Consider the following 23,336-nt stretch of genomic DNA (forward strand, 5'->3'; position numbering starts at 1 on the left):
TCCGGAAGCTATGCAATAATAATAATAATTATTATGACTATAATAATAACTGTACGAATAATTTTCGTAATAATTGTAACGGTAAGGATAAAAAGTAATACCACCAAACAGTAACACGATGCGGTGCGAGGTGCTAAGACGCGATCGTAGAATTGCAGGAACTATAATCAAGGTTCGGATAAGATATACCACGTGGCCATGTTATGATGGTGCCGAGTAGCGACAGACTATAGGGTTTCTTTTTGCAAGGAGGTGCTCTTTCGCATATTTTCTTCAGGTTGCTCTTGGGTTCGCGTCTGCCTGCGCTTATTACGGCTCGTTGGAGTAAGCTAAACACACACTTGCGCTAAAAAAAAAACTATTAAAATGACGCACGTGACATTCGCTACCCTGCAAACTCAACCTAAAACTGACGATAGGCGACGAGCAGCCGCGCATGTATATTACCTATATTAACCCTTAAGCAACTAGCTCATTACTGCGCTTCATCACTTGAGCTGATGGGCAAAAAAAATTGTTTTGTTTTTGGTTTATGGAAGGGGAAACTCGTAAAATTAAACGACGTAAAAGTAGCAACTAGCTGCAACCGGTGCATCAGCAAACGCAGAATATGGTTAGAACGAGTGCTTGGCATTTACCAGACGCCGATTGAGGGGAGATCGTGAGAAAGGTTTTGCGCAGGATTTAAAAAGCTCATACTATCAACTAGCTTGTAAAGCATTATTATTTTTGCGGCAATGGTCTTGATGAGGAATCTGAAGCATTTGGCAAGCGTGTTCGGTTGTTGAAATCAGTACCGAAAATTGGAAAGCAACACATTTTCGTTGCATGCAAGCAGCAGCAAATTGTGCCAAATGAGAGAGAGAGAGGGTGATAAAGAAAAGGGTAACGCAAAAATGCCACGCGGTACATGTGGACGCACATTCAGGTGCACGGTTTTACAGCGATTGGCCTCCGGTTTATAGAATTAGTCGCACACGTATCTATCTGTGCACAAAACGTTGTGATGCTTCCGCAACGCTAGCATCCCTTAACTTTAGCCAGGAATTTTTATAGCCGCCTTGCTGCTGGAATCATTTGCGTAACCATTATTATAGCGAACAAATTAAAAACCGGTTGGGGGAATAACACTGGGTAGGATAACGGCAATTTAGGTAGATTTGAGTGTGTGTGTTTGTGTGTGTATGATTTGGTGTGCTAGAAAGGACATTAGATTGATAAACCTTGAGTGGGGATCGAGCCGTTATCATTTCCCTCAATATTGTGTAAAGGGTGTAAAGCAGTAGAAAAAAAACTCCATACCAGGATGCAGCAAACGCTGGACGGAAACCGACGGTAATTATCGATGTTACTATCTGTAACACGACGACGCAGTATTACGCCTGTAATGTGCTTGAAAGCGAGCTGCAAGGGAGAAAGATAAGCGCACCACGTACACAGAAATGCATATCGCTCCGCGTCATAAAAATGATTAGGTATGAGTTTATGTTTTTTTTCCTTTAGTCCGGTTCACATGCTCCCTAGAATAATAAGATAACGTGTTTGGAGGATGTATCATTTTGGCTCTCATCGAAACGATGGAGGAAAAAAATTCAACAAAATAGAACAGGGAGCAGAAGTTTCACGAAATATCAATACCTCATAAGGTGCAGATGTAACGCTATCAGGGTAAAACATCTTTTCTGCGAACTTTTGAACCTGCGTAATTTTTCACGCGTGAGCCCTCGGGTCATACCCTCACAGTAAAACTTTACACACGAACGTCTTTTCGCCCAGGGATTGACGCGCAGGAATTGAAGATCCTTAAAGCATCGGCTAATGTTTAGTGTATCGGATGTAAGATTTAGTTATTGTATCGCTTCGTAACCGGATCTATCGATCCCGCACCACTGCAAGTGAGCGTAATTCAAGTGCAATTGAACAATACCGCGCCCGGTGCTGTTTGCTTTTCGTGTTTTGTGAAATTAATTCACAAATCTTTCGTCCCAACATAACTGTATGCATGCGTGCGTGTGTGTGTGTGTGTGTGTGTGTAAACGCGTGTATGTGTGTGCATGAGTGTAATTTGTGCGTATATTAAAACTGTGTACAGCTTCCTTTCGCTTCCGATTCCGATTCGATTGCATAGTAAAAAGTGAAACAATTTGTCCCTTGCCAATTGTAGACGGTGCCGGTATTAGCTTAGGGACAAGGGAGAGGGTCTTACACCAGCAGGAAGAGGATTGATTTACCGTTTAAAATAAAACCAAACATCTGTCAAAACGCAGCATATTGTAACCTACATGTAACTCTTCGTGTTGATTTTCTTTTCCCCTGGACATTTATGCTACATTCGTTTTGTTTAAAAGCTTATTTCTTTCAGCATGGAGTCCACCCAGTCGAATACTGTTGTTTCTGATCGATTTGAACTTACCTTTTCGCTACCACAAGGTATTCTGTTCCATATCCTAATCTGGCCATTAGGCTTTAGTAAAATAGTGAATATGTATTTAACCTTGATTTGAATTATTATAATCTTTTTTCATCCACACTGGGACTGTTTCCTTCGTTCATTGATCGATTGCACGTGACTTCTTAAGGGCAGGTATATTGTACTGATTAGAATAAAATCACGTGGCACGGCAAAAAATGAATCCGCGTCAAACACAACCCGAGCTAAAATTACCGAAATTACTAATAGGGCAGTAGAATGCAACAGATTGCTGCTTTTTTGCTTGGTTTAACGATAAGAGCGATAAGAGATGACTAGCTGATCGATGCGAGAACGTGACAACCCTATCAACGATAAGATGGAACGCATGCAACCTCTTTGCTGCATGATCTCCTGTTACTATGGTTACCCGCTGCGGTGTAAAAATCCTTCCGAAAGCGGTTAGCTTTTCCAATATTTGCGTCATAATTGATGCCTCCGAGCGTAGCATCCGCCCGCGGTGAACGCACGTTTGGCACTGCTGATGAACGTATCACTGGCACGTGGGCGTGAGAACGAAATAAGAAAGGTGCTTTCTCTCGTTCTGGACGAGCGACGACATGATTGGACTAATCGATCATCGCTGCACTATGGAGCAATGCGTACTGAGCTCACATCGTTTTTATTTATGCGTTTGATTTCACTCGGTTTTGTCGAACAAATGCACTCAATTCAAGGTGCGAGCAGAGACGTACCTCATAGACATTCATCTCACATAGCTTTCTTCTTTGTTTTAAAATCAATATGAAATAGTTACATGTGCAGCTAAATAATGTAAGCCCGAATGTTATGATCCCATGACACCGATAGTCCATAGTGCTCCCAGCAAAATAAGCGATCGACGGCAAAGGTGAGATAGCATGCGGATAATCACGCGCCAGAATGAGCGGCGCTACGTATTAACGTTATCGATAACGGTAAAGGGAGCACGCAATTCAACTCGGCAAATGCGTGGGAGCGAGATCGCTGATTGCCGCGGTAGTACCAGGCAAGAGGCAGCCTCTTTGGAGCATGTTCTCCTGGTAGAATATGCCGGTTTTTGATAGCAAAATTGAACGTCGAAAATCTTCCCGCTGAGCGTCGTCACGAGGTGCCTGCCTTCTTGTCCGGATCACGTGTGGAAGAAAATTTGGTTTCGCGAGTCGGGAGTGAAAAGCATCGAACGGATGGGGATGAATGGGAGAGTTTGAAGGGTTTTAGAAGGTTAAGGGTTGATGCTGCGTTTGGCTGCAGTTTTTGTGCATCAAGACAACAATTTCCACCTGCAAAAATGCAAAGATTGAGCGAGTTTTTCCGATTTATTTCCTTCTATTTTCGGATATAGCTATGAACTCTCGTAAGTAATAAAAAGCACATGTATAAAATTGCTTTTAAATCAGCATTCATTTTTATTTATGCACAATTTCTCCAGCACACCAAGAAGGTGGGGCTCAAATATTCAACTTAATTAACATGAAATCAACATTGATACAAAAAAGGATTCGGTTAAAGCGTATTTCCCAAAAAGAATCTTTATTTTCTCCACCACAATGTCCAAACGGTCATTAAATGAGACAATTCCCGTACGCTTAGCTTATTTGTCCTTCTTGCTGTCGGTTTCCGGCTCGATCGCTTCATTTTCCATCTTTTCCTCAGAGATGAGAGCATCGTCCTCGTTTGCGTTCAGGTCTTCCTGCGATGATCGTTCACGAGTGCATTTGCTCGAGGTGGCGTTTTGATCCTGCGAACTTTTTACTGCTTCATCACAAACGTCGGTTGCCCGTAGCTCTAGTCGCCGGTATAAATTTCCCTGGGTCTTTTCCAAATATCCCGGAAGCCAGAAAATTGCTTGCACAAGCCTTTAATGTGAGTGAACAAATCAACCCGGGATCTGCGCGAATCCTCCATCATGTTACACAGAGTAATGCTTACTTGAACAGCACCCAACCCGAGAACACCAGGCACAAGCACGTGCCGGATGTTTTTACCATGGCCACATAATCCGGTACCACTTGTTGGTGTTTCATGGCACTCGTCTATAGGCTGGAACGACTGCAAATTGTACAAAAATATGGTAGCTTTCCCTTTCAGCTAGAGCGCGGAAACGCGAGCCCCACGGCAATGAAGCGAAAATTTATGATTCCTCCAGCACACACCACGCTCCAGTATTGATTGATGTACGGTCAACCGAAACTACGCGACATTCCTATGATTTGACCGCACACGTAGAAATTGTGTAGAGAAAATGATGTTATGGCGCGGCATTGCCATAGTGATGGACTAACAGCGGCGACAAGACACGTGTGACACGTGTCCCCGGGCCGTTTCGTTTACAGATAGGATTGATTTTGGATTATACTTCCTTTTCCCCCAGGTGACACACGGTCGACCCCATTAAAGCCTTCATTCCTGCGTGCTAACCACGCAATGTATGGTCAGTGCACGCAATCGCCCAGCACGAAAGATATAATTTAATTTTATCAAATTTACGCTATGTGATAATGATAAAAAAACGCCCTTTGAGGGTTATTACAGCAGCATAAGCTCGATTGATAGCTACATTATTCTACAAACGCTGAGTTACTGACTGCATTTGTCTGCGAGGAGCAACGTAAAATTGTTTCACACGCAATAGCACGCCATTGTCGCTGGTTGCTATGATCATTCAAATTAAGTAACTGCGTGCCAGCTGCTACCCAAACCCCCCTCACGAACTGACCAAAAAAAAAACGAACACTTTCAATTTCGGTGCAATCAGTGCGTAAAATGGGAGAGAAGCAAAACAACCGCAAATGCGTTTTTTTTTTGGTGTCCCTTTCCGCAAACTCACTGCTAACCCGGGGCTCTTTCCACGGGTTGTGACGTTTTTTTTCTTCTGGGGCTTGCTTTTGCGCCAAAAAGAAACCAATTTCGATGCCCATTTGCATAGCCGGCGATGTCGGATGACGGAATCGGTGCATCGGTGCAGCCATCGAGAAACACGAGCTGGCGGAACCCACCGAAAAGTGGGACTCTGGCGTTTTACTTCATCTCTTTTTGCATCGATTGATTTGCGCGAGTACGCTCGATCAGACCAATTTGTCGCCAACATTTCGTGAACCGATCCGCTATGGCGAAGGTGGCAAAACGCGCTCGAAACGCGAGGACATGCTTGATCGGTTCCGAGGCAGCAGGAGAAAAAGCACCACCACACCACGCACGTGTGCCGTGTCGCTAACGGCTACGGCAGCGTGAGCGCATTATTCAACAACCGAGCCCCGATGCTGTGGTAGGAGGCTGGGTTTTATAAAATTGTCTAACCACGAGTCGGTTCGTTGTCAGTCGGAAAATGGCCGTTGTCTGCTGAAGCCCAAAGCAGGCTGTTGTTGTTCGTTGTTAACTGACGTGCTTGAGTGTGATCGCGATCGTGTCCGTTTCCATATCAACGCCATCAACACCGTGAACAAACGGGAAAGGTGTGTTCATACGCGCGGTTCGTCCTTTTCGCACAATGGTACTTTTGCTGAGTGCTGGAAACCAACCGCTTCCGGTCGTGTGTCTGTTGGTGGTGTGTTTAATGCCCGGGTTTGACCACTCGGGACCATCCGCCAGCGCACTACTATTGCCCGAGTACGACTACGCCAGTGACATCCACCAGCACGATATCGAACGGGATCTTTTGCCATCCTTCGACGGGCGATCGTACTTCCTGCCGGTGCCAGAAGCACCGGACGATGAGGACGAGCTTTTTCGGTCCGACTTTAACCTAGCGACGTTCCGGCCGATATCGCCAACGCCCGGTTTCACGCTGGACCCGTCGTACATTTCACCCGCGGATGTTCTTCCGGCCCGGGCCAAGCGTGCCAACCGGCAGGATCGGCGAAGGTCCGCCAAGCAGCGCAAACGAGAGCAGCACAAGGAACCACTTGCCGATGAGCGCGACGCCGACGAGGATGACGATGAGGACGATTATGGTGATGGTGAGCAGGCAGCGAAGGATGCGCCCGAACACGACCGCAGCGATGTGGAGGATTACGCCGAGCGGTACGAGCGGTTCATCGCGAAACACTTCGATGATCTGGCCAGCGAGCGGAAAAAGTCCGCCCCACAGCGTAAAGCCCCGAAAGCCAAGTCCACTGGCAAGGATGCCGACGATGGTGCCGAGGAAGATGGTGACTACAAATTCGATCGATTCGATTACGGCTCGTCGGAGGACTACGAGCGCATTAAGGCGGAATCCGAGGAGCAGAGCCGCCGGTTAGCGAAGGACCCCCGGAACTGCCGGACGTACGAGAAGGACGGCATGGTGTGCAGCGTCTGCCACGATCCGGCCAGTGACAGTGCGTCCGAGAGCTGCGCGTACGCCACCGAACCGCACCACCGGAAGTACGCCTTTGTGAAGGAGCGCAACTACGACAGCAAGCAGGACGATCCGAACCGGCAGGCCAGCGGGCCGTCTCCCGCAGACAGCGCGGACGAGGATGAGCAGGATCAGGATGGTGAGACGCGTGCGGAACGGCAAACGGACGGTGAGGTTCCGTCGGTCGGACGGCGTGTCCCTCCGTTGCCACTTCGCAAACCGGCCCTGCGCACCAAACCGCACCAGTCGGCGACGAACGGTGGCGGTTATCGGTACCAGCCACAGGACCTCCGGTCGAACCGTGCCAGCATGAAACTGCGAGCGGCCGAACCCGACGCGACGAAGGACGCAAACATCTACGTGATGGATTACGAGGACCAGGACGAGGTGGCCAAGGTACTGGCCGAGTTCCGGACGCGTGACTGGTCCAACTGTCGCAAGGGTAAACGCATGGCGGATGACGAGCTGACGTGCTACCAGTGCAAGGATGCGGCCGGCGTGAACCATGAGGAGTGTATGTACGTGTCGGAATCGCGTCAGGTTGCGTCCAGTATCGTGCAAGCGCCACCGGCGCTGCGGAAAAGGAAGCGAGTGGTGCCGCTTTCCCGCCGAGAGTTGGCCGCCCTTGAGCCTCTGGCGTCGTCCACCGGTGGGCCCGCGAAGGAAAGTCAAACCGTCAAGCGGACGGTGTCGTTCCGCAGTTTTGTCTCCGAGTCTGGCCGGGATCGGGCATCGGTGCCACTAGACGGATCCGACGCTAGCGAGCGGGTGATTCACTACGAGCATCACATATCCCATGAGGTTCCGTAGGTTGACGCGCCACCACTGGGGACATTGGCATTGAGAGGGAGGGGGTGTGAACTTGTACTATGATCAGTTAAGCTTAATAAAAAATACCTTAATCGCGATGCAGATGTGTCTTGGATCGAACACTCCAGGAACTGCCGTCACTTGATGTTGTGCTCCGTAGTATTCAGTAGTACCGGGTTGGAGAAGCTGGAACGGCAAAAACTGGTGCCACTGCCGGCAAATATACACAAAAATTATCACAATGAATCACGATTCTTTCCGAATGTACCTCTGCTGCTTGATCGCAATAGTGCTTCGCCCAATCACGGTGTGTCTATTATCACTTAATTTAATTTATTTAAATCATGTATCGTCTGCATCAATCCATCTATTCATCAGCCCTTCGCACTTCTCTCTCCTCAATGTGTTTCTCCTCCCAACGTAAGTGTTGCATTTCCCTCCCCCTTCGTGTTACTATTACCGCAATTTATTTCCTTCGCGCGTACGTTGCTTATCCGTCGATTGCTTTGCTTCTTTGTGTTCCGCAAGAGAAACAGCGTACGTGTTGCAGTATCCTATATCCAATTTGTTATGTTCATTGTAGGTCTGAGCCATTTCTTGTTCCGTACGCGGCAGGCTGCATGGTTCGGCATGGTTACGTCGTTTTTTAAACTGTTTCGTAAACTGTGTCGTATTTTTGTTTGCTACTTCTCTTTGTTTAGCTGACGAATATAATCTTCTGTTTCTGGTGGTTCATGCCCCTTATGTGATACTTTCGCTAAGGTAACGGCAATAATTAACAGCTCTTACAACAGACAATCGACGTAGCGATGTCTGGGCAATCGCCATACGGAATCGCCAGTAGTAAATTGCGACGATCGACAATCGGTTCTCCATGTTTGGCCCGCAACAGTCGATCAGATGATCAACCGCCATCTAGCGGTTCATTGTGAGAAAAGCTACTACGAACCGAATTTGGCCAACCTAAAAATGCCTATGCTGGATATGGTGCGTTAGGGGGGATGCAATTATAAACAGCCAGCGTCGCCTGTGTTACACCGACGATGTTACTTGATCCTTATCACCACTTGAGCGAAACGTTCTGTCTCGCAATAGTATCACCACTACTTCCGCTTTTGAACACCTCGGCCCGATGGGGTGGCATTCTTTTTTTCTATAAATCTGTGCATTTTCCGTAGCATCAAGAAATTTGTATTTATCTTTCCTTTTTTTTATCTCGATTATCGAACTTAAAACACACAAGAGATACATTCGCGTAATCTGCAAAGATAGGCAATCGTATTCAACAGCAAGTGCACAACACGATCTTCTGATCCTATGTCTTGCTGTGTGTATATCTGTCATTTCCTAAAAACTAGACATTAGCTTCTTCATTCTTCTCATACCGCTTTGTGTAATTATGTGTTCTACATGTAGTATGATTTTAATATATATATTTTGAGTCATCTTTATCCTATCAAAGTACTTTACAGATGGGTTTCCTTTCTTTTTGTTTTGTTTTTTTGAGTGCACTCCTAGTAACATCGTGTTACAAATCAAAACAAATTTATACGCTTAAACACTATCGCATTAAATGAAACTGATGATTGTGCAGATATTGCAAACATGTACGTATGCGTGTGCATACGTTGACGAAGTTTGTCTGCCGGAAGAGAATGGTGCTTGGGGGCCCCGCTCTCGCAGTGGCCCGGCTTCACGATCTAATAGAGGGAACAGAAACTTGCGCCGCATACAAACAATTGAGCCGCGTTCTTTCATCCCATGTAATTATAATGAAAAAGCAACCCCTTATTGCTAATGCTTCACACGTTTCTGCATGGGCATGGGTTTCTGCCTCCATCGCACCGGATAGATCGAAAATCGAATTGCACTAGCGAATGCAATTTCACATACATTTCAATTCATTCGCTCACTCGCCTTACTCACAATTACGTTAATTTATCTAACAGTTTTTGTTTTACTAAAAACGAAACAAAAATTCCAAAACTCTTGTCTATGCCCTAAAATGTTTATATGAATGAGAGAGAATAACTGGACTGTGAGACATTTTACCCCTCACCGGGAAGAGAAAGTAAGAGAACACTAGAATCAGACGCATGCAAAATCCAAAACCGATGGAATACGAGCTTCCGTTTGTAACTCTCTTGAAAACCTTCTTATCCGACGTTGGGGTTGCAGTAGTAGGATAGTCGAGCATTTTGATTGGTGGAATTTTGCTAAAATAAATTAAACGTTCTCTGTCTTTCGGATCTCGCTCCTATAGCCGTATCTTTTTACGTTTAACTTTATCTCTAAGCACTTACGCGACGAATTTCATGAAAACTTTAACATACGAACTCCCTCTGTTTTTTAGCAATGGTTCACTCTATATTGTTTGTTCTAGATATTTACGTCTGTTTTTATTTATCCACAGGTAAGAAAATCTTTCCAATACCGACTCCTAACTGTAGGTAGGAGTATGCTATCACGTGTGCGACCCCTACTAAAATGTTTAACTAAAATTACTGTTGTTTCCTTACTGACTGAGCTTTTTGTATATCTTAGCACAAAAGATAAAAAAATATTCACCACTACGTTTGCTTCTAGAAGCAAAATTGAGCGTAGTGGAAATGGGGTGAATGCGTGAAATTACTTTTAATAAAATTGAATTATTTTTCAATTCCCTAATTAAACAACATTAAATTGCCAGCCATTTCAATTGCTAAAACTCATGGGAAGCGGGTGAACGATAGTCATGAAGTCACGATAATTTTGCTTGTACTTAGACAAACTATCATCAACCGAACAACGGTGATCTTACCAAAGGTGATTCCAGAGTTAAAGAATTCCCAGATTGGCCGATTTACACTGCCCTATAAATCCATGACTTCATTAGCTATTTGTGAAGTTCCATTTCATTCTCGCGAAAGACTTTAATAAAAAGATACCGATTGTATGTGGCATTTTTAAAACACGTAGTTTTCATCCGCCATGTCGATAGCCCATCGAAATTTGTCACGCTGTGTTTTGTTGAAAATTTTCTCTATTGGTACTTCAAATTTTTTACACCTAAAATAAAAGGGAAAACCAGTGTCAACGACGACCAATGGGACTTCATTGTCATTGTTATACATACCAGGCCACAGAAATGCGAGGATCCAGATAATTCAATTTCGATGTACCAAGAGCGATGGTTTTATTCTCATCTCTGTCTGTTTCTTGGAGCTCTAATTTCTTCAGCTGTTCCTTTAGTCTTTCCACTTGCTTAGTTTTCTTCTCCAACGCATTTGCATCACGAACATTGCTTTTTTTAAGATCCTGCAATAAATAATCCAAATCCAAATCAAATTTAGGTATCTAATTCATCCAACGCGGTTAGATCACTAAGGATTAAGACATACCTTCAATTCCTTTTGGCACTGGTCGACCTGTTCACGCTTAACGCGAATCTTTTCCTTCAGATTGCCCATGCTTTTCTCGTGTGTCTTCGGTACTGCTCGCTGATGGTTACACAGAATTGCCACGGCACGATTTGCACGGTTGTATGCCAGCAGCTTCTCTGGTACTGACATATTGGGATCCGTCAGCTCGTCCAGCTGACTTTGCAGGGTGAATGACGCGTTAAACGTACGGAATACTTTGGCAGTGAGTCCTAAGGCATGTTCAATACATGTTACATTGCTGAAGAACTATTTCAAACTATAATTTCTATAACTTACCATCCATTAAGTTTTTTAGATACTCATTCACTACGGTGGTGTTCAGCCTGTCAAAAAGATCGTCCCCAGTTTTTTTGTTCTCCTTGAATAGTTCTAAATTTTTGAAGACACGCTTCTCTACAACTACTTCATTGTAGTATCGAATCGAATCCTTGCCAAGAAAATCAAAAACAACTACATTTTCTTTTCCGTTCAACTCCTTGTGCAGTTGAATGTGTTCCACTCGCAGCGAACAACAGCCGACCGTGTCCGCTTGATCGTCGTCCTTTTCGTTACCCGCTCTCAGCGCTAGCTTGTCAATGAAATACATGGCAACTGCGCGCTGCCTGATGCGCATCTCCTTGCTCTTCCATTCGTCACGGTACGTGTTCCGAATGTGATCAATATACTTCAACAAGCGACGCGCCGTCTCGTACTTCTGCCAATCCTTCTCCCCCTTCAGCTTTGAGCTTGGATTCAACATAATGTACTTCACCTGTCCCTGGACATTTTCAACCCACGAGACTAGCCAAGACACAGTGTTATCATGGCGTACTTCCTTCCACCGACGACCCGGAGGGGGAGGCGGTACATTGCTGTTCTTCGCACAATTGATGATGACGTCCTCGGGCATGACGCGTTTCTTTACCATGCCCATCTTCGGATGTTCGCCGCGGCCGCGGAAAAGGCCTGGTGGTTCAATTTTGAAATTGCCTATCTTCTCCCTATGTCCATCGATAACGCATATGCCATACTCTTTCACCAGCTCCTCATTTGCTGCTTTCAGAGCTGCCTTTTCTTCCTTGGTACGATTACGATTTTGCTCCGCTATTTCTGCAAAATAGGCGGCCATAGGACGGAAGTTGCATTTTGCCAAATCTTTGATACGACTGCGTTCCTCGTCCGTCATCGTTTTGCGCCAATCTTTGAAGAAGTTTTCGTTGAAGGCCGCTTTGGAGGTGTAATCGTGGTCCAACATCTTTGCATAGAAGCCTGCCACCTCTTCTGTTTCTTTCGACAAATGCATTAGTTTCCCGTCATACTCGAACTTCACGTGCGAAGGGAGCCTTTCGTAGGGTGGAGCAAACACGGGTCCCTTGTGCTCCAAGAAATTCCACTTGACGCCATCATCGCGTTTCTCCTCTTCCCACCTAGCGATGGAATAGAATGAATTATAAAATGAAAAAAAAACATTAGCACCGTCACACAATGGTTGTCTACACATTGTAATCATTTATATGTTTTTCACACCGAACAAGTTTCCTGCGATTGGCAGAATCGTGTTTAAGGCTTTTGGTCCAATGGAAGGTTAATGTTGGATTGGTAACACGAAAAACTTTCCCAATCACATGCCGACAACCGCTTGTCACTAATGCACGAGAAAATGGTGAAACCATCAACAATGATCCAGGTGGGAGAAAGCAAACTCTACGTGCAATATGATGCAAAGAAAATATGAAACAGAATGAACGAAAAGTAGTCCACATTAACTTTGGAAACTGTTTTTGCTAGCGTTTGTTCCCCATGAGTTCCGTAAGCAAATCGTAACTTTTTAGCTACAATGACGGCGTTTTGACACTTCGGCAGACGTACGCTCAGTAGCGCCATTCGGTATAAAACGGATAGGTCAAAAACTATCATTTCCACTGACAGACCAACACAACAGTTGAACGCTTCACTCCACCACACCAACCTTCCACAAATACGACGAACGACTCCTGCGCACTGGTGACAAGATCCGACACACTACACACAAAAGCCGGTGATATTTTCGCCGGCACGGTGTTTTCAAAACAATTCTCTTTTCCATTAGTCAAACCATGCAACACACGATTCTTGCAAAAACATTCAATCCAGGCGCGATACACTAACTTACCATTTCCACACCTCTTGTTCCTCTTCTTCCTTAACCTTGCGGCCCTTCTTGGGGCTTGCTTCCGTCGACGGTTCAGACTTGATAGTGACGGACTGCGTTAAAGAGAAAATAGAACGGTCAACAAGAATCACAAAAAGCTTAAGTACAGTAAACAACAATACAATATTTACCTTTTGCGCTCCTGTTGGTTCAGTTTTAGGCTTTAATTTTTTCGTTTTCTTCTTGGTGCTCACATCCTCGTCGTCATCTGACAAATACGCTCGTTTCTTGTTCTTTTTCTTTTCTTTCTTCTCTGTCTTTATCTTTTTCTTGATAGCGGGATCCTCGAATGCCTCATCAACATCCTTTTTCTTCCGCTTTGATAACGGAATATCATCTTCAGATCCATCATTTGAGTGTGGTTCCAGTTTGCAGGTGACAGGTTCTTCCTTGATGTTTACTGCATGCTGCAGATATTGTCCATGCTGCTGTTGCATGCCATCGAAATATCCTTGGTGGTGTTGTTGCTGTAAGTGCTGCTGTTGATAGAGTAGCTGCATTTGCTGCTGCTGTTCATGATGTACGCTCTCATTGTTAAAATCGTTTGCGTGGCTGCCATCGTCATCATCCTCATCCTCATTACTCGTTCGGTAATGTTCGTTCTGATTAGATGTATCGTGGCCCATGGGCTCTACTTTCAGTGCAAAAGGAGTCTCGTCGTCGCGGAATTGCGACAAAGAATAATCGCACGAGCTGGCCTGCGAAATATTCATCGGTGGTACTCCTCCATCATGAATTTGATGCATTGAATTATTTTGTCCTACAATATGCCCATCGCCGTTCAGGAAAGCCTCCGGAGCTACAGCTACTTCCGTATTCTCTTTCACCTCAGTCAAACCATCTTCTCGGCGATTTTTTTCCTCCCGTCTACGGTGTTCCTTATGTTTCGAGGACGACGATGACGATGAATGCTTGTCTTTCTTCGAACTGCTGCTACTGGAATGTTTATCTTTTTCTCTATCCTTGTCTCTGCTCGAACTGCTGCTGCTCTTATGCTTCTCCCGGTCCTTGTCTTTGCTCGATGAAGAGCTCGACGATTTGTGCTTATCCTTGTCACTGCGACTACTTTTATCGCGCTCCCGATCGGTATCTTTTTTATCGCGTTCCTTGCCATCATCCCGACTGCGATGTTTATCCTTGTCTTTATCCTTCGAACGATCCTTATCACTTTTGGAGCTTTTGTGCGACGAAGAGCTGCTATGGTGACTCTTTTCCTTGTCCTTGCTACTACTGCTTGAGCTATGCTTCTCTTTATCCGAACGTTGTTTATCCCTAAAAAGAATGTTGATCGTGCCCAGTCAGACCTATAACACACATTCTCTTTGGCTGCCAATTCAACTCACTTCGACGAGCTGCTGCTGCTCTTCGTGGATGTCGATTGACTACTACTGCTGCTCTTGTGCTTATCGCGATTTTTATCTTTCTCTCGATCCTCACGGTGCTTATCCTTGTCTCGATTTTTGTCGCGATCCTTGTCTCGGTGCTTATCCTTACTTGAACTTTTGTGACTTTTATGACGATCTCCGTTTTCGCCCCCGGAGACAGAATGGCCGTTGCTTACTCCATTTGGTCGATCCGTTGTACCATTCATCAACTTTGAGGAGTCCTGTAGGAAAACAAACGACAAAAATATAATTAATGTATGAATGTGATTTCTTTTGAAAAAAAAAAAATGCTACATTCGCTGCTGACTTATGAGAAGTCGAAGAATCTATAAAGCATCAGCAACCGCGTCGATAAATAAAAAAAACGAATATATTAATTCCCAACCCGTTCCGTTATCATTTTTGATTTATGTGAAAATTATCTTCTATCAAACGGTATTTGAGTTGGGAAGAAAATTGACCAACAAGTGATTTTTTTTTGTGCATTTTTAAAGAGACTTTGAGCCAGCTTGGCTACATTCGCCTCTAAACCAACAAGTGATTGACCGATGAAACTGAACAAAAATGTTATTTATACCAATTTTCCCTTCCCTTTCATTATTATAGATTTTTACAATACAACAAACTCTATACTAACGGTTCTATTTTGCCAAAGAAATTCCAGCGCTGCCATATTTTCAGATTGTTTCAATTTTCAATAATAATCATTGTTTAAAAACCACGTGCTAACTGCTTAATGACCACGTGCTATTCACAATAAGAATAAAAAATCTGACAGTTTGCACCGTTCCAAACAAAAGTGTTTGGATAGGAAAGTTTTATATTGAATCGCCATACAGTGACCGAGTTTAAGATGTCATATTCTTGAGCAAGGCGCCTTGTTGAACCATGTCTCACAGCGACACATATTCACCGCAACAGCTGATCACCCCGCATATATCTCCCTTGGTCAACATACAACACGAATACGAGTGTGCTAAAATAGGGGTGCTGTAGTAAGAATAAAACATGAATAAAAAGAACAACTTTACATAAGCTAGCGTTGTTGCTGTGTTAAAGAGGTTAGGCAGGTTTTGGTACCCCACACGTGTTCACAAAACACAGCACGTATTCGTATCTAGTTGGTCAACCCCGAAAAAGGCATCCGGTATTTTAGAACAAATATCCCAACCATACTACCCCCCATCTATTATCTTTTCATTTCGTTTTGCTACCGGACATCAATCAAAACACGTACAAATTATGATGCATTTTTGCCCCCGTTGAAATATGAACCCCTGAGAAGCTACAAAATTATTCACAAAATTAAAAATATATCTCCGACTGCAATGACCCATAAAGAATTAAATATGCTTGTTCAATTTACAGCGCTGGCTTGTAAAAAAATACCACTCTACGGCCTGGCTATTACCACGTTACGTTAAACGTGCGTTCATACCAGTTGATTTTTTTTTTCTCCCAATTGTTCCATTCACCCAACTGAAATGTGTGAAGCGCTTGATATGATAGAGTATCACTCGCACAACATGCACAGTGTGACGAAACGCGATCATGGTGGTGTGCCGCTACCATTTCCTCTTTCATTTCCAATCGAACAGCAACAATTTGACTGATAGTAAAATGCACCGCCACATTTACGTTCACGCAAAGGAAAGGATCGCAGCTAAAACGTCGACTTTACCTCGCAAGTTGCTGCGAAAAAAAAGCTGGCATTGCATTGAGCGTTTTAAAATACATTTCACTCTTCTCTCACTTGAGCAAGGTTGCGATGCCGAAGTAAAATACGGTGCGGTACGGTACGGTACTTGCCGTGGAGACACACTTGAACACGTCACAAAAAATAGGCAAAAATGGCAAAATATTTGTTCCTACAGTCAGCAGCATATCATTCGAGATCCATTGCTTTAAGTACGCACTTGTGACCTTTCGAGTAATACACTGCAGAGGCCGTGATTTATCACATCCCCCATGTCATGCCATGTCGAGCTCTGTCGAGCGAAAGGTGCGCCGCGCTAGCATGCAGCGAAAATTTTCTAAGTCCCCAAAAATGTTGGGACTTAGTCGAAAAATGTCGAAAAAAACAACCCTCGCTCAGAATGTGGCATTTTATTTGAAACGCGTTTTGCCACCATTCCCAGGTCGCTGCGAGGCAGCAAATCGGATTTATTCGATTTCAAACTTTCCAACCCTATACCTAACGACGTGGGACTTAGTCTCCGGACGCCATTTTTCTCGTTCGTTCGCTCACTCGCTAACATCGGCGAACACGAGCGAACGGACGGATGGACGGCTAGCCATCGCGCACTTAGTCGGAATACGAACGAACACCTAACTTGCGTACATCCATTCGTCTGCAAGTAGCCTGCACAAGGACTTGCTCCCGAACAATGACGCATTTAATGGCGAATAATAAATATACCGATAACGAGCGAGCAGATAAATTGCTTCTTCTGATAGTATTTATATCGAAAATGAAACCGAATGGGCCACCAACTCATAGACTACCTCCTTCTTCACTTGGTGTGGTTGCGTAGCGGGCATCGAACTTGTGCTATCACTGGCTGGCACACGGAACGTGAAGTTAATTTGTCTTTGTTTCATTAAGTTATAGACATCTACGAATGCTCGAATGAAATTTCAATGGAATGAATGACGATGAAAAAAGTCATCCATCCGCAGCCGAAAGGTATCACATAAGAAAACCAACCTATGCACAAGAATTACATTTCCGTCGGTTCAGGGCACAAGTGCACTTTTATTGCCGAGCGATCCTGTTCGATTAACAACGAGCAATGTAACTTACCGCTGGTGGAGGAATGGCCGTCTCCACACTCATGTTAGCACACTATTTTTGCAGATCTTCGCAATACAGCAACTTGGCGGCCACGATAGCACTGATCTTGATGATGATAGTTCAGAAGAGGGCACGAGATCGTCAGTGCGCCGTGCACGGTTCTAACTGCAGCACTTGGACCGAAGGACACTCGAGCTGTGAAAATTTTCTAAGTCCCAGACCATGCAGTTCAGAACGTACAGTGTGACGATTTCACTTTTGTCTGTCGGTGTGACTTGTTCGATGCCTCAATCTTTCACCTTCCTTGCTAAACGCAAGCGGTCCGTAGCACGCACACTGTTAAGTTTCACCATACACAGGGCACCACTACTTCCGCATAGCGCTTCCGTAATGTACATAGGAAACTGGCCGATTAGGCAAGTAATCGACATTAAAACGAATCAACCTTTTGCACCGATCATGTTGATATCTTTACACATTGAAGCCGGCTCACCATAATTTTCCTACGTTGTAAAACACGCACCAAAAGAAGCAACAATGACGACGACGTCGACTGTACGACGACCAAGGAAGAGAGACTCTTCTTTTTTCCTTACCCTTCATGAGTTTCTAGGAAATGAACTATGAGTTGCCCTAAAAAAATCAAAAACCCTTCTTCAGTATCTACAAAATATTACATTTATTTTCATTTAAATTGATTTTTTATTCAAATATTCTTTGCATATAAATATTTCTTGAAATAATTTTGAATTGAAAACGAGAAATCAGGGTAAAAACAGCCCAATTTTGACAGCATAGGAGTTTACAACATCAGTTTACACACTTCTCATTATGGCGATCACTGAACTGCCCATACTGAGATTGAGTAATGTATTTTATCTCAATTTGAGAGCCGAATAAAGTCGACCTTTAAATATCTACATTAAAAACAATTAATCAGCTCTAAATGGTTGGCATATTAGATGGACCATTTCATTATTAACTTGTGGAGAAGAACTCGCTCTGCATTTAATACCGAAAGCAACAAATAACGAACTGAATACAGCTTTTTATAAATTTAGAAACATATTTTGGGGATATAAGAATTATTATACACTTTTCAAATTATTGCAGCCGCTGATGATGAGCATAAACCCATGCATGGACAAAACTATTCTGTTGTTCATATTTAAAACTTTTGAAAATCAATTAGTTAGATTTCATTCTTTTGAGCTTTAGCTAAGAATGAACTACAGCATCTTACGCACTTCACGTAACACTGTTCGAATCCTTCTGAACCTTTATCATAATATGGATCACGGATAATTGCCCCCGGTTGCTCGGGATCAAAATCACCAAGCAACAATATTTTTGCTTTGCCAACACTGGCTTTGGGCGCCCTTTGCTTAAGATCATCAATGTTTTCTTCGTCCATTCCAAATATATAGTCGTAGTGTTCGAAATCATCTTTCTTGATCTGCCTGGCTTTGTTACTGTACGGTAAATCATGGTTTTTCATCGTTGCCAGAGCACGATGGTCAGGACTACGACCAACGTGCCATGAACCAATAGCGGCACTGTCCACTTCCCACTGTTCTGCAACACCAGCAGTACTGATTGTTTTATTAAACACCGCTTCGGCAATAGGGGACCGGCAGATATTACCTACAATATCAAAGAAGCGAGAGGTGCTAAGACGACCTTATGCATATCATTATCTTGCTTACCTAGGCAGATGAAAAGGGCCTTCTTTTTTTCACTCATTTTGATAACAATTGATAACAACAGTTATCCTTTGATGTCCTCGTTAACCTTTGATATTATAAACAATGGCACAGGCAACCGAACAGGCTCTTTCTTGAATCAATCCATGCTTAAGAAATGCTCCGGTGCCAATAAAAAGAAAATCACTGACAAAACAAACGTCACATTCAAATTGCCCAACTGTTCTATCAATATTCGTTACTTAACTGGCCAAAGTTTATTTATAAAAACAATTAAAGATGCTATTTAATATGTTATAAACCAATTAGCGTTTTGCTCAAACAGACACTGAAACCTCATGCTATGAAGAGATATCGCCAGCTTATTACTAATTCTGGCCTTTGTGGTGGAAAAATCAAGACATCACTGTACTGCAATTTAGGCCTTCCATGGCTTTAACGTTCATGTGGACATCCAAAAAAGACCTTACGGGCAATGTACTATTGTAATGACATGACCATGGTAATTCTAATTCGCTGCATGTTCAGCTTATAGAACTCATTATAACGACTCTTCAATTGTGCTGTACATATGAGTTCAAAAAATCTTCTGAACAGGCGTGGAACATCCTTAACGCACAAAAAGGAGCAAAAAGTGGTTCGAGATCATTGGACAAATCACGTATCAATATTAATACTATTGACGGTGCTAACTTTTGAATAAATTTGCTGCACATACATTTATCTATACATACCTTAATTCATCTTTACATCTAACACGCCTTATGAATTCGCCATACTTCGACTTTCACACAATAACGGTTTTCAACATCCATGATTGATTTTTCAATTTCCAGTTGTGCTGACTTTGAACCACACAGGTTTATATATATATATAAATATATATATATATATATATATATATATATATATATATATATATATATATATATATATATATATATATATATATATATATATATATATATATTATACATCTATTATCAAAATTATTCACCTTCTGAAAAAATGTGCCATATGATGTCTCTGAATATTGGTATTATAATAAGGTCCTGTGTTTATTGATATTTTTAACAGCTTTCATTCTCCATCACATTTTCAAATACTTCTGCATATACACCATGTCTTACGGACAAACAACGATATTTGAAAGAATATTCCATAAAATGTATCTTTCCGAACAAATAGTTCTATGTTGTAAGGTATCGATAGCAATTGTAACTTAAATAACAGTGCTGTTAGTTATGCAGATCGTTTCAAATAGAGGGGAATTCAGAAGAACTTTCCCACAATGACGAAATAGCTATTAAGGTATCGGAAATATGTTGTTTTTGAAATGAAGATTGTGTTACGCGGCATACTATTACAAATAATGTACACTGTCTCCACGTTACACTGATCAAACCTACATAAAAACGTCTTTGATATTTTTAAACTGACGAATCGATAAGTCCACCGGAAGATCAAAATGGTACTGCGTTAAGCGATCGAGTGTTTTCAGCGCATCACGAAAACCTGTGTTGGCCACATAGCTCCAACTGGAGTAATGAGAACTGACAAGCTCCTTACACTGGAAGATAAGGTACAGCCATTGTGTTAACTTCTGCGCGCTATTTAACGGAAACGGGGAAAAATCAATTAACATGAATTAGAAAGTTTGCAACGAATATACTAGTGGCGACGAACCCTTGTTTCAACTTACTTCAATCCTGCACAAACGAACGCCTTAAATTGCGAATCATAACTTCTCTTGTAAGGGCTATGCAATGCTACAATTGATCCGATAGTACTAAGAAGGCTCTGCAAGTAAATACAAAATGCATTAAATATGCGATACCACTCTCAGTGTGTCCAACAATTATGAACCTGCTTATTAGACAATGGTCTGCCATCGATAATGTCCAAGTTGAAGCTTTCGGACAGTTTTCTTGCCGGTGTCGAATTATAACGGTCGCCATTTTTAATATTGTAGTACACAAGTAGTAACTCCCACGCATGCATCATGTCCTCACTATCGATGGGTTGTTCCAAATCGTCTTCTTCTTCGTCGTTGAGCTGTGAAAAAATATTTTCTTCTCTGTTCGCATTGGATAAATCCTCCGTACACGACGTGGCCTGTTTTTTCGGAGCAGTTGTTGTAGCTCCAGTACTCTTTCGCCTTACGTCCGATCTGTAGAATCCCTCATTCGATCTCCCGTTCATGCTAGAGCTACTATTACTACTGCCACTAGTAGATGAAAAACATCCGGATATGAATGGCACCAGGCTGTTGCTCGTACTTTCGGAAATTCCTCGTAGCCCATGTTGCATTAACCGTTGGATGGTTTTCGATAAACGTTTACGTACCAATAGCGTTAGCTCGTAACATTTTCTATTACCACCGTTGGGACGGGTAGGATCTTCTTCGTCGTCCTCATTTTGGTCCGTTTCTCTGATCGGAAGTTCCTCTTGCAAGGTCAGTGCCAAGGAGGCGATCTCTTGGACGTCGTACTCCAACCTCGCCCGTATATCACCCCAACAGTTTTGACGCGTTCGAGCCATCATCTTCGTTTGGTAGTGAGCGTCGTTGTTTCGATCACTTCCGCAATTGAATTGCGATAAAGCGAACATTTGCAGCAACGTGCCAGCTTTATCCATCAAACCGAAAGCCTTGCTGTTGAACGATTCTCGTTTGGTTGCTGCCTGGCTTGTACTGGTAACATTGTTTGATGGACAGCGTTCGGTCTCCGTTTTCGAAAGTGTTCGACGATCAGCGGCGTTCTGCGATCGGCGATTATCCTTAGAACCACCTACTCCCAGTTGATTCTGCTGTTTCTCCTGCTGTTGCTGTTGCTCGAAGAAACGCTTTTTGATTTCTGCCTTCTCGTTCGTCTGCAAAAAACTTATAAAACGCTCCAGGTCTTGGATTTGCGTCTTAAGCTGCGTTACCAACTGTTCTTTCATTTTCAGCGGATTGACCAGTTCATCCAGTGCGCTATCCACCTGCTGCCGCAAGTCCTCCGAGGTGAGCTGCGGCAAATCCAGCTCATTTAGGTTTAGATTGATTTTTTTCTTTATCTCCTCAATTATCACCTTCTGCTTCTCAAGGAGTATCGATTGCGGAAGGATACCGGCTCCAGACTCGTACGCATAGCGTTCAAGATCCATTAGCTGCGATTTGAGCTGCTCTATAAGTTCTTGCTGCTTTTCGCGGAGATTTTCCACCGACTCGGGACTTCGGTCGAGATTTGCGACAATCTCGGGAATGTTCTGCTTTACCGGATTCTGCTGTATTTCAGGTATGCCAAGAAAGGCGAACTCTTCGAGGTTTTTCAGCAACCCATCCCGTTCTTGTGCTGGAGCTTCAACAATTTGCCTCAACCTAAGCTGCACTTGAGCAAAGTGTGATGTTAAGGCAATCAGATTTGAGGATAACACTTCGTGTTCGTCCTCCAGTGATTTCAAGCGGTCGCGCTCCACCAATCCGTCCGGCATGGTACTATCGTCGTGCTGATCGATAGTGCTTTCATCCGTGAGCCCCTGGTTCGACTCGGAACTAAAGGCGGAATCGAAATCGAACTCATCCTCGGACACATTTCTCAACACGGCATGTTCATTTTCCACGTACAAACCAAATTTCAGTTCGACTTCATCATTAGCACCATCAACGCAATTGCCATATTCTTCATTCTCCTTTGGTTCACTTGCTTCATCCGGAGATGACATGGTGAGGACATCATTAATTGTTACACCAACGGACATCTTTGTCCCTCTAAAAGCGTCGTAGCTTTAATATGCGGTTGTAATGAAGCTAGCACCAGCCTATCCTCGGACAGAATTAAACTACACAGCTTGTAAATAATGCTTTTTTCCAATTCTCACGTCATTTCAACAGGACACCTGTGACGTTCATGAGGAAAATATTTTACGTGTGGGCGCTACATTGACGCAGACATTTAGTATGCTTTTTTCCTCCTTCAGTACCATATGCAATCGAATTGAAGAACTTTCGTATTTTCCGTTCAACACACTATGCTAGCTTTTCACAAACAACGGAAGAAAACCTGTTTGACATTTTTTAAGAACGATCAAGAGAACATCGATTTTTAAAACACTGTGCCTTTGACTTCGGCAGCAATCCCTTTACGATGGCCCTTGTGTAAGCTATCTCCTTCCATGTCCTATCATATCGTACGCTGTGTATTGACGTTTTTCTAAAGATTTTTCCTATTTTGCTATTGTAAGCGCAATACAACTGTTTGTTAGGTGAAGCATATCCAAGCAA

General features: G+C 43.3%; 5 protein-coding genes across 5 annotated transcripts; 1 reads left to right on the forward strand and 4 right to left on the reverse strand.

Annotated features, from left to right (window-relative positions):
* Positions 1 to 3,939: 3,939 nt before the first annotated feature.
* On the reverse strand, positions 3,940 to 4,815 carry LOC128731540 (uncharacterized). The gene is made up of 2 exons (XM_053824665.1): positions 4,382 to 4,815; positions 3,940 to 4,308 (listed from the first exon to the last, which is right to left on the reverse strand). The coding sequence occupies exons 1-2, from the start codon at positions 4,474 to 4,476 to the stop codon at positions 4,044 to 4,046; spliced, it is 360 nt and encodes a 119-aa protein (XP_053680640.1). The 5' UTR covers positions 4,477 to 4,815; the 3' UTR covers positions 3,940 to 4,043.
* Positions 4,816 to 5,939: 1,124 nt separating this feature from the next.
* On the forward strand, positions 5,940 to 7,614 carry LOC128731831 (uncharacterized). The gene has a single exon (XM_053824981.1). The coding sequence runs from the start codon at positions 5,940 to 5,942 to the stop codon at positions 7,596 to 7,598; it is 1,659 nt and encodes a 552-aa protein (XP_053680956.1). The 3' UTR covers positions 7,599 to 7,614.
* Positions 7,615 to 7,910: 296 nt separating this feature from the next.
* LOC128731537 (DNA topoisomerase I, mitochondrial) lies at positions 7,911 to 17,609 on the reverse strand. The gene is made up of 8 exons (XM_053824661.1): positions 17,379 to 17,609; positions 14,534 to 14,796; positions 13,322 to 14,462; positions 13,152 to 13,243; positions 11,297 to 12,426; positions 10,979 to 11,229; positions 10,714 to 10,895; positions 7,911 to 10,646 (listed from the first exon to the last, which is right to left on the reverse strand). Exons 1-8 carry the CDS (start codon positions 17,409 to 17,411, stop codon positions 10,544 to 10,546), a joined length of 3,195 nt encoding a protein of 1,064 aa, XP_053680636.1. The 5' UTR covers positions 17,412 to 17,609; the 3' UTR covers positions 7,911 to 10,543.
* A 568-nt stretch (positions 17,610 to 18,177) lies between these two features.
* On the reverse strand, positions 18,178 to 19,112 carry LOC128731539 (low molecular weight phosphotyrosine protein phosphatase 1-like). The gene is made up of 2 exons (XM_053824663.1): positions 19,076 to 19,112; positions 18,178 to 19,013 (listed from the first exon to the last, which is right to left on the reverse strand). Exons 1-2 carry the CDS (start codon positions 19,110 to 19,112, stop codon positions 18,562 to 18,564), a joined length of 489 nt encoding a protein of 162 aa, XP_053680638.1. The 3' UTR covers positions 18,178 to 18,561.
* Positions 19,113 to 20,120: 1,008 nt separating this feature from the next.
* LOC128731841 (RUN domain-containing protein 1) lies at positions 20,121 to 22,777 on the reverse strand. Its single transcript, XM_053824992.1, has 3 exons — positions 20,939 to 22,777; positions 20,775 to 20,872; positions 20,121 to 20,682 (listed from the first exon to the last, which is right to left on the reverse strand). The coding sequence occupies exons 1-3, from the start codon at positions 22,775 to 22,777 to the stop codon at positions 20,478 to 20,480; spliced, it is 2,142 nt and encodes a 713-aa protein (XP_053680967.1). The 3' UTR covers positions 20,121 to 20,477.
* Between the last annotated feature and the right edge of the window lie 559 nt (positions 22,778 to 23,336).

Source organism: Anopheles nili, chromosome 2, assembly GCF_943737925.1.
Source record: "Anopheles nili chromosome 2, idAnoNiliSN_F5_01, whole genome shotgun sequence".
NCBI classification, from domain to species: domain Eukaryota; kingdom Metazoa; phylum Arthropoda; class Insecta; order Diptera; family Culicidae; genus Anopheles; species Anopheles nili.